The sequence below is a fragment of the Buceros rhinoceros genome, unplaced genomic scaffold, assembly GCF_000710305.1.
Source record: "Buceros rhinoceros silvestris isolate BGI_N320 unplaced genomic scaffold, ASM71030v1 scaffold3717, whole genome shotgun sequence".
Lineage (NCBI taxonomy): Eukaryota > Metazoa > Chordata > Aves > Bucerotiformes > Bucerotidae > Buceros > Buceros rhinoceros.
In genome coordinates, this window is record NW_010421434.1 from 35,954 (window position 1) to 46,112 (window position 10,159).

The window sequence follows — 10,159 nt, forward strand, 5'->3', positions numbered from 1 at the left end:
GGCAACCTGCGCCTGCTCAAACCCCTGATAAACAGGCGAAAACAGCAGGTTCAGGGATCCTCAAGCATGGACTGAGCTCTGCAGTACCCGTGACCCCACCTGAAAGCATCTGCCTGGCTGCTGCTTCAGGGGTTCCCCAAAGGTAATGAAAATAAATTTACTCTTTGCATTTCATCTGTAGTTTTGTGGTTGTTCCTGCGTCCTGCCTGTGCCTGCTCACACACTTGTGACAAGACATAAAGGAATGTTTTAATTATCATCATTTTCTGTCTATCCTGGTTTGAAGCATAGCAATCTGTCTTGAAGGGAATCAGTATATATAGAGTTGATGATAAACCTCCCAAGAGTTCTCCAGGCAAAGGTCTGGTTTGGGATCAGTACTTCACTCCTTAATTAGAAAGACAGAGAGAAGATGACAGCAAGTCACTCAACCTCCTTGTTTCTGTGCAGCGTGAGACTATAGACATGGGATCCATTGAACAAGCTTATTTAAGTAAAGGTCTCATCAGCTGCAATCTTTGAAGTGAGGATACGATGCTAGTAGTTGGATCTGCCATTTCCAGCCACCTGCAAAACATCTCTTTTTGGATCAAGTCTAATGGTGCTGAAGATCTTATTAGTGTGCTGCAGCTTAAGACAGACACAGGCAGGACCCCAGGAAGGCTGTAGTCTCAATTCATGATGAGCAATGTTGCAATGAGCAACAAGGCAAAATGAAGCAGCATGGGCCATAATGCCAGAAAATGCCCCTCAGAAGACCCTCATTTGCCCTGTATGGATTCCACAAAGGACTTTTGACATGTATAAATCAAATTCCTTCTGGCGGGCAGACGAAAATGGTGACTATTCAGGATCACTTTACCTAGTTGCTAAATGGCCAGGGGTAGCAAGAACAATACCGGACAAAACCAGAGACCTAAGAGGTGGGGGGGCACTGGAATGAACTTCATGTGAGCAACATGAAGTGTCGGGGAAGAGTGGTGACGTAGACAGAGCAGGGGTGCACAGCTGCTTCTATACAGGTTACTGCCAGCTACAGGATTTGTATCTTATTAACCAGACCCTGAACTTTGAAAAATTATGGTTTATCTAATTAAACATTTCTAAAGAGAGTGAAGTCAGATTAACATTAACGTCAAAGTGCTGCTGGATTCAATCACCTCTCTGTTGAACTTCAGTGATTTTGCCTGAAGACTTCTAGGACTACAATGCTTGCCAAAAAATTCAAAAGAAGTTCTCTGCACACAAAAGAGATCAATCAAAGAGCTGGAGCAGATATTTTATTTATCAATATATCCAGAAAAAACAAACCAACCCACCCTCTGAATTCCCTTCCTTCCCTGAAGTCATAGTTCTAGAGATAAAATCTTGTGGGTACATATATAAATAATCCTCAACTAGAGCAAGCAGAGAATTTCCAACTTTCTTAGAAAGCACAAAATACCAAGCCACAGGGCGGTGGAACTGAAGGCGTGTGGTTGGCTGTCCCCTGCTGATGATTACATTTGGAAAGCAAAGCACAAGGCTGGTTGTGTTGTGAGGGTGACATTTCGTCATTACATAGATTGCTGTCTCTTCTCCAGGCACCTCTCAATATCATCCAACACCTGGACAGCTGCTTTTGGAATACGAGTCCCTGGACCAAACACATTGGTAATGCCGGCGTCGTACAGGAAGTCGTAATCCTGTCCAGAAAGAAACGTAAGATGTATAGTTAACAGCACAGCAGAAAACTGAGAATTGACTTATAATTGGTGCATGTTCTATCTCATGTGCCGGGCAGAGACAGAATATGCAACAGCTCTCAGAGAGAGGCAGCACAGCATCAAGGGAAATGGGAAAAATACAGTAGGTAGGAGACAGTATTCTCATCCAGGACAAGGTTTTATTGGGTTAGAATCAGACTAATGCCAGATCCTTGGAAAACATTCTACAGTCAACTGGCTGTGACCCTGAATAATCTAATCTAAATTTGATCTAACTTTTAATTTTGAAAATACTGCTTTAAAATGAGGGCTTGGACCAGATACCTGCCAGTGTCACTTGCAATTTAAGTCACTCGAATTTTATGATTGTCCTGACATTTCAAAACCACCTGGGAAGCAATTCTGTAGCCTCTCTTACTTCTCTGTAGGATCCATTATACCCTGTCCAGCCACAGGCCAGTAGCGTCCCACTGAGAGACTGGGCAGAACACAATTTGTCTCTTAGAAAAGCATTACAAGTTTTGTTTGTTCAATTTGAAAGTCTGTCTTTCCTGAACATGCACCTAATTGGCCAGAAAAGAGAGAAGTCTGGGAAAAGGGAGTAACAGGAGACATATAGGGCAAAGTCAGTTTGAACTCTCTGGACAGAAGATGACCTGAAAGGTAATATGCCAGTCACGCTGTGCACGAGCTAAGGAAAATTTAAAGGCAAAAGCACAGATCTGACCGGAGGGGAATTCCACAAACTGTTCAACAGTTTAGGAGAAATAGTCGAGCAGAGGGAACGACAGGCAACACTCAGGCCTGACGATAGGGAACATCTGGAGAGGCCGAACAGTGAGTGAGATGTGTAGCACTTAGGTGTCGGGCCCTGATGCGTGTCCTAGGCACCAGCTGTGCCTCTTCTGAACTAGTATTTGAAGTCATCAAGTCTCTTAAGACAACAGCTGGCCTTTCTCAGTAATATCCAAGGTACTGGTATCAGAACCACCAGAGCATAAAGATCATCTCCCTGAGGTGAGTCTTTTCACAACACAGCTTAATATTCCATCCAAGAAACACCAAAAGTTAAACCAGGACACAGTGTACAGAAAACCAGATCAATGAGGCAGCACTCTGCGACCATCCTATAGATCTGGTGTTTGTACACAGCAGCCTTCAGTGCTGTAAATCACCTCTGACAGTAACAGAATATGGGAAATAGCTAAAACCAGCAGAGTCAGAAATAAAGCAGTCTCCCAGTCTTGCTGGAAATGATGTTGACCCCTACCTGAGGTGGGATGACACCTCCACATATCACAAGAATGTCTGGCCGGTCAAGGGCGTTGAGTTCTTTGATGAGTTCAGGCACAAGAGTTTTATGACCTGCTGCAAGTGTGCTCACACCAACGCAGTGCACATCTGCATCAACAGCCTGCTGGGCCACCTCTCGAGGCGTCTATATGGAAAGAGGATTACAAGACAAGGAATCGCCCCAGCCTGCTGCTGAACAAGCATTAGAGAGAACATTGCTGCGTTTGAAACACATTGGACACTGCTCAGTCAATCATACCTGGAAGAGGGGACCGATGTCCACGTCAAAGCCAATGTCTGCAAATCCTGTAGCAATAACTTTGGCTCCTCTGTCATGGCCATCTTGACCCATCTTTGCAACAAGTATACGAGGCCTGCGCCCCTCACGGTCCATGAACTTGTTAACTCTGATTGAAAACACACATTGTATCATTGTAAATCACCAAAAATCATTAGAGTTATTTCCACAAATGAAAAAGGTACTGGCTGCAAGTGCAGCCTAATTTCTGTACGTTGCATGAAAAGATCTAAGTCACGGTTTGTCTAAGCGGCCTGTGCAGAAGAGGAGTAACACCCGTCCTGTGCACTCCTTCCAGTGACCCCCTTTTCTGATTAGTGGCAGTTCATATTTCTGTTGTATTACAGTGACTGTGCAACCACAGCCTCAGAGATTAATCTTTCACCTTACTGCTCGTTATCCAGTGGGGCACTAAGACTGCTGCTTCTCAGAAATAAAAGTTGGGGTTGGTTGGTTTGTTTGTTTTAAACATCATACCAGTCTGAGCACTCTGTCAGTGATGGAGTTGTGTGGATTTGGTGCTCCTTGAAACCATGTGCTGACCTGGCTGGGATGATGGCTGTATGCACCCTTAGTCTGAGATAAAAATGACTCTTAATAAAGCATCGATCAGCACAGATTTGAACAGCCTCAGGAGATGATGCCAGGACAGGAACAGAATCGTGTAAGTGGGAAAACAGAAGAACTTGGACAGCTTAAAAAGGAATTATGTCAAGAGACCCTGAAGAAGCAGATTGACAAAGCTTCTACTAAGCGATGTAGAGAAGTCGGGCCTGCCTTCTCTATTCCTACAGACTGCTGAGATTATCAATGAAGAAGGTATCTGAACTGATTTGTGATGTCTTTAAAACCTTCTCTCTGTATTGTTTTGTTTCCATATTTCTGGGTTTTTTTATTGCCCCACCCAAGAAGAAGGGCTCCAGGAGCTCCAAGCCTGCCAGGCTAAGACCACCTGAGTCAGTGCAACTCAGGCCTTCGTTTAAGTGTGGGGCAAGTGTGAAATCACACTTTTGAAAGCCTGAGCAAAGGTGACGTGTAGTAAAACCAGTTCTGTTACCATATTTAGTAACTGGTACATGTGACCTTGGACATAAAGTCAGGAATGTGAAAAAGGGAGCTACCTCATGATTCTCAAGGAACCAATTCAGTTTCATGTAAATGTATAATTAAAAATATTTAAAATAAAAACCTATGGTGACACCCCCCAGCACAACTACTTTCTAGTCAGGCTAAACATCACCATTGTGAGCCATCAAGTAATTCCCTTTTAAGCTGTAACTCTTGGATGTGAAAGCTCCAGCACAGCAGGGACTTTCAGCATCGGTTCATAATAGAGCACCACCCTCTGCGGCAATTCAGTCTCTTTACCCAAGAGGACAGCAGCAAAGGCAGAAGCTGACAAAAGGCACAAATGTGTTTTCACACATATCACCATCTTCTGATGTTTTCTCCCTCGTGACATGAGTAATACCCACAGACTGGAAGCGGGATGTGGAAACACTGACAGATTTTAGCCATACATTTTTAGGCACAGTAAGAGTGCAGTTCCAGGGACAACTTATGGGCAAACCAAAACCATGAATAGCTGGAATAGCTGGAAATATTTGAGAGATTACTACTATGCAGCAATCCAATGTACGGGGATTTCAGGCAATGTTTTTCAGCTTCTTAATCCTAATCCTAAAGTTGCATAGTCTATTTGAACAAAATCCTCAGATCATAACATCACCCCAGCAGATTTGGTTGCAAGCAAATACAAGTTCAATTAAGTTCTGACTATTCTCTTATTGCACTTATTTCTCCCCATTCTGCTTACAGGCCTGAGAGTGCCTATGCAGGTCATTGTTTTGATCTGGGGATGTCATTTGGGTTTAGCAAATGCTTTTTTTAGGGCACAGCGAGTAGCACATGTGTCTCATGGATGAAGTGTGAGGCTGTGTTTGGCTTCCTGGGAAGCTACTCTCACCTATTGATGGCATGAAGAATCTCATCGCTCTCTCCGAACTCCTGGCGATAAGCTCCGCTCACCATTCGGTCACTGGCTTTATGTTCCCCAAACACCTTCTTCATTGCATCTGTTATTTCCCCAACGGTGCACCTAAAATAAAGAATCAAAGTATTACTGCTATCAGGAGGCTCATATGACAAGAGAATACAGAAACCACTGGCAGAGGCCCAACTGTTTGCCTTGCTGCAGGAAAAATTCATATACACTCATTTCCCCTTTGGTGCTACAACTCTGAACATCTGACTCACCCCACTGTCATCCAGTAACAGAAAATGCAAGGGTATTTCTATTTTTGCTGATGGGAGAAGTGATTTTACAAGTGACAAGGCAATAGGGACCACTGCATAGCAAAATATTTCAGGAAATCCAGCTTTCTCAAGTGGGAAGTTTTGGGGGCTCAGACTGCAAGATCTTGTGTTTGGACTCATTAAAATTCAAAATATAAATTAAAAAAACCCAAACAAAATGAAAGAAGACATAGAAAAGACTGAAGCCTGATTTTTTAACTGGAATTTGTTTGCCTTTCCATTAATGTTTATATTTTAATATTTCTTCTTGCCCTATATTGCTGGCATAGGTCCTTTATCCACTGAGATGCAGAATAAACTGGGAAATCCATTTACATGCAGTTACAAGCTTTGTTTGCTACTGGAGATACTGTGCACGTTCAAATAAAACACATTTCACTGTAGCACAAGTGCTAGAAGCAAACTAGGTTGGGCTGTCTTCTTGCACAGCACCAGAAATAAAAGCCTCTGTCCCACAGAGTTTAAAAATCTCCTGCTTTGTGGATTCCACCTTTCTATGTAAAATCTGTAACGCAGACAGTACCAAAATGACAGGTGAGCCCACAACCAAATCCGTGGTAAAAGGAACCTACTTAGAAGGGAAAAACAACTCAACTGTGGAGAAAGTATGTAAAATCTGTAATGCAGACAGTACCAAAATGACAGGTGAGCCCACAACCAAATCCGTGGTAAAAGGAACCTACTTAGAAGGGAAAAACAACTCAACTGTGGAGAAAGAGCAGTTGAGCTGGTACCTCCATCCCAGCAAGCTCCTTACTTCTGGTATGAAATGAACTGGGATTGGCGCTATGCAACCATTTTGAAAGTATGTGATTGAGCTCTTGATGGAACCTTGCACCAAAAATATTTTGATGAAAATACATTGATTTATACTTTAATAGGGAAATGCTAAGAGTTTTAAAGAATATATTAAGAAATGAACACATTTTGCTGCAAACTTTGACAAAGGAAGGAAAGAAAAATCATCATCATCATGGCTTGGCTTTGCGGACGAAAATTTTGGAAGGGCTTTTTCCATCCTTACTGCAAGCGCACTATGGCTGAGAAGGCCAATGCAGGATCGCTACAGGACTTTGCAAATGTGAGTATACCCTTCAGGCCTGCGCGGTGGATTTTTCAGGTGAGGCGCAGCGTGCGCGGAACTGGCTCCACCCTTTACACCTGAGGTTCATCTGCCAGGGCCTAGCGAGCTTGGACGGTGACAGCAAAGTCCTCAGTTTGTAGGTTTGGTTAGAGTATCTTCTCTTAGATGGAGCCTTACAAGGCTAAACGAGCTCCATCTGCCCGGGTTTGGAGTCAGAGTTGTCCTTCTCCTAGGATGGTTGCCCGAAGGCTAGTGAGCCCATCCTGCCTGTGGACACACTTTGTCTGGCCCTTCAGCTGAGACCTGTCAGGCTTGGGAGACCCCACCGGAGGCACATGCCACCACCAGCACAGCTCTCAACCTCACAAGGGCACGCAAGCTCTTTCCGTACGACAAGGGGGTGCCCGTGAAAGAGAGGAAAGAAAAATACTACCCTTACAAAACACTTCAAAAGTATCCTTACAAATACAGATACCAAGCGCCACCCATTCAGCTACTGCTAGTTCTTCTCATTTCAAACCCCTGGAGTTCAGGTTTTCTCCAATCATATTGCATATCCTGAGGCAAAATTAGATTAAGCATCTTCTAAATATATATGAAATGCTCAAAGGATGTTTGGACAAGACACAACTTTTAAGCAAACTTAGCCATAGTTATAAACTGTACCTATGATAATTGGAAATGACAGAAATTCTATCTTGAACACACAGGCAAGATCTGCAATAAGGCACATGACTGAAGCCAGCCTTTATCTCTAGGAATCACTCTTCACCATCAGCTTTGTCTAGAAGACAGCACGATGCTCGAATACACATTTTTAATTCATGTTATTGACACAGTCTTGGCCACTTTGTGTCAACTTCCCTCGCTGGCTTTCTGGAGTTATATTTTTAAAGTTCTCTGCTTTTATCCATTTCCTTTCTCAGTGCACTGAGGACATCATATCTGGATTTACAAGGGTCATCGTCTCGAGAAGCAGCTAACACAAAGTAATAATAAATTTACAGTATCAATGCGGCTATGTGTGAATGTGACTTAGTCTGATATGAATTTACTTATTAACAATGATTTAAAAAACATTAGTCATAAAGCAACCTGTCCATGAGGGCATCAGAACCCACTGACACCGCTGTGTCATTTTCACAGCACCTGTAAGATCTCAGAAGGCTTGTCAAGCACTACCTGAGCTCCTAGACCTTACTCACTGATACCATCAGTTTGTGATTTTCAGGACATTTAAATAATCTTTTTAATATTACCCCTGTCTGATACTACTAACAAAAAAATGGAAAAGTAAACTGCGTAAGTGCTAGATTAAGTGCCTTCTCCAAGGCTAAAAAGCACGTTTGCAGCAGAATTAAAATAATATCTGTAAATAGTGAATCCCTCTCCAAGTGCCTGATAGAGATACTATGTAACCCCCTGTGTAACCACTGAGGGCTTGCTCCTGTATAAACACCGGCAGTCTGCGGAAGGCTTACAGCAACAACACACGTCTCTTCTTCTAAAGCAAACTACTTAGAGAAATCATTCTCCTCCTTCTCTTTTGCAGAAGCAGCACCTGATTACAACTTCAGCATTAGATTAAAGCGTGTGTGGATGTCTACACGTGTAGATACAGTCTATGGGTAGATATGTACAGTGTTTGTACACACAGTCGTGGTGCGCTTCTGTTCTTAAAAGTGTGAATGAAAATTTCATGTAACAAGTGAAAAATAAATGGTTTAGGGTATCAATTTTATTGAAGTATAACCTGATGGCTGGGCTTAAGTTTTTTTGTATACTGCACAAATAATGAAATACATTTTTCTTCTGTAAATGCTGCTTCCGAAATCCCTATAGAGTGTTTTGAGAATTCTGCCCCAAGTCTCTGCAACCCTTTAAAGTTCCTAAGTAGTAATAGCTTTTCTTTTAAACTATCCATGAACGCTTTCCTACTATTTGCCAATAAATGACAACCATTGTCATCTCGCTTTTATGAAACTTAAGTAGGATAAACAACAATTCTTATTACTAACTTTCAGTTTTTTCAGTGCATGCTGATAAAAACCTACTAGATAGCAAAATTGTAAGAACAGAACTCACTTTGCCTTTACTATATAAATTTGTGTTTCCTTCATATGACTGTCATTCACTTTTGTGGAACTGCATGTCTTGGCCGCACCCTTTGTTTTGAGGAGTAACAGGCGTTTTATTACCTAATCTGTGTTTTTTAAGTAAACTTCAAATTTTGGAGACCAAGAGATAGATACATCTCTGTTTTGTATTTTACTAGCCTACAGCCCTTACAACGTGTCCTGTGGCAAGGACAGCATGTTTATACATAAACTGTAGCATCCTGTGAACTCCTGCAGTGCTCAAAATTGCTGTTGACCACCTGTGCCGTATCAGAGCCCTGAAGTTTCAGAGATTCCCCGAGCTTCCACAGAAGCAGGGGATTTCCAAATAAGAGGAGCTTGGCTTTTCGCTAAGCTTTTGGGCAATTCAGCAATGTCGATGGGATGAAACACAACCACAACTGTGATGGCTGGAGAAGATATTGTTCAATTCAGTGTGTCCTACCAGGCACAGGATTTATTTCCTATAGTAGCTTGTGCTGTGACTCTCTCCCAGTGGTTCACAACCAGCTGTAGAGGTTATGCTGCACAAACACAAATCTGAAGAACGAAAAGCAATGACCATAACATGCCTGTTAAGACTGTCACCTTCTGCCTGTTCAATCTCACACAACCGCTGCTGCCTCTCTGCATTTCGCCAGCGATGAGAGGTACCACGGGGTAACTGGGTGACAAAGCACTATTAGGACACAAACTGGGCAGACCACAAAGTAGCACTACATGCTACATTGCACTTCATGCCTTTTCTATCAGTGATAGCTGGCACAGCAGGAACTGCAGGTTTGGAGAGGGACAGAAAACCAGCACTGCAGATAAAGGAGATGAGAAAGAATTTAGCATGATCTGCCTCACAGCCCTACCTAACTACAGCCATTTTCCTGTAATGTGGCTTCACATGAGAAATGAGGCACAGAAGGGAGGCAGTACTGCTCCCACTCCCTGCCACCTCTGGCCTGCCTTATTACTTTGGTTACAGTACTCAAATTCCTTTTCTACTTGTGTTCATCAGCATTGCAATCTTCATATTAGCCCACTGAGTCTTTTCCATAGTTGAACACAAAAAATTCTGTGCTACCCCTTTTATTTCAATTCATAGAATCACAGAATGCTTTGGGTTGGACAGTATCTATGAAGTTTGTCTAGTCCAGTCCCCCTGCAGTAAACAGAGACATCTTCAACCAGAGCAGGTTGCTCAGAGCCCTGTCCAATCTGACCTGTAATGTCTCCAGGGATGCGGCCTCTACCACCAATCTGGACAACCTGGGCCAATATTTCACCGCCCTCATTGTAAAAACTTTCTTCCTTCTATTAGTCTAAATATCCCCTCCTTTAGTTTAAAACCATC

General features: G+C 42.8%; 1 protein-coding gene across 1 annotated transcript in view; it reads right to left on the reverse strand.

The window, feature by feature from the left end:
* Positions 1–1,556: 1,556 nt before the first annotated feature.
* Positions 1,557–10,159, reverse strand: part of MUT (methylmalonyl CoA mutase) — a 20,791-nt gene continuing 12,188 nt past the window's right edge. The window contains exons 9-12 of the mRNA XM_010139653.1: positions 5,264–5,395; positions 3,259–3,406; positions 2,977–3,144; positions 1,557–1,685 (exon numbers count right to left, since the gene is read on the reverse strand). Coding sequence (XP_010137955.1) covers positions 1,557–1,685; positions 2,977–3,144; positions 3,259–3,406; positions 5,264–5,395 — 577 coding nt within the window. The remainder of the gene's footprint in view (positions 1,686–2,976; positions 3,145–3,258; positions 3,407–5,263; positions 5,396–10,159) is intronic.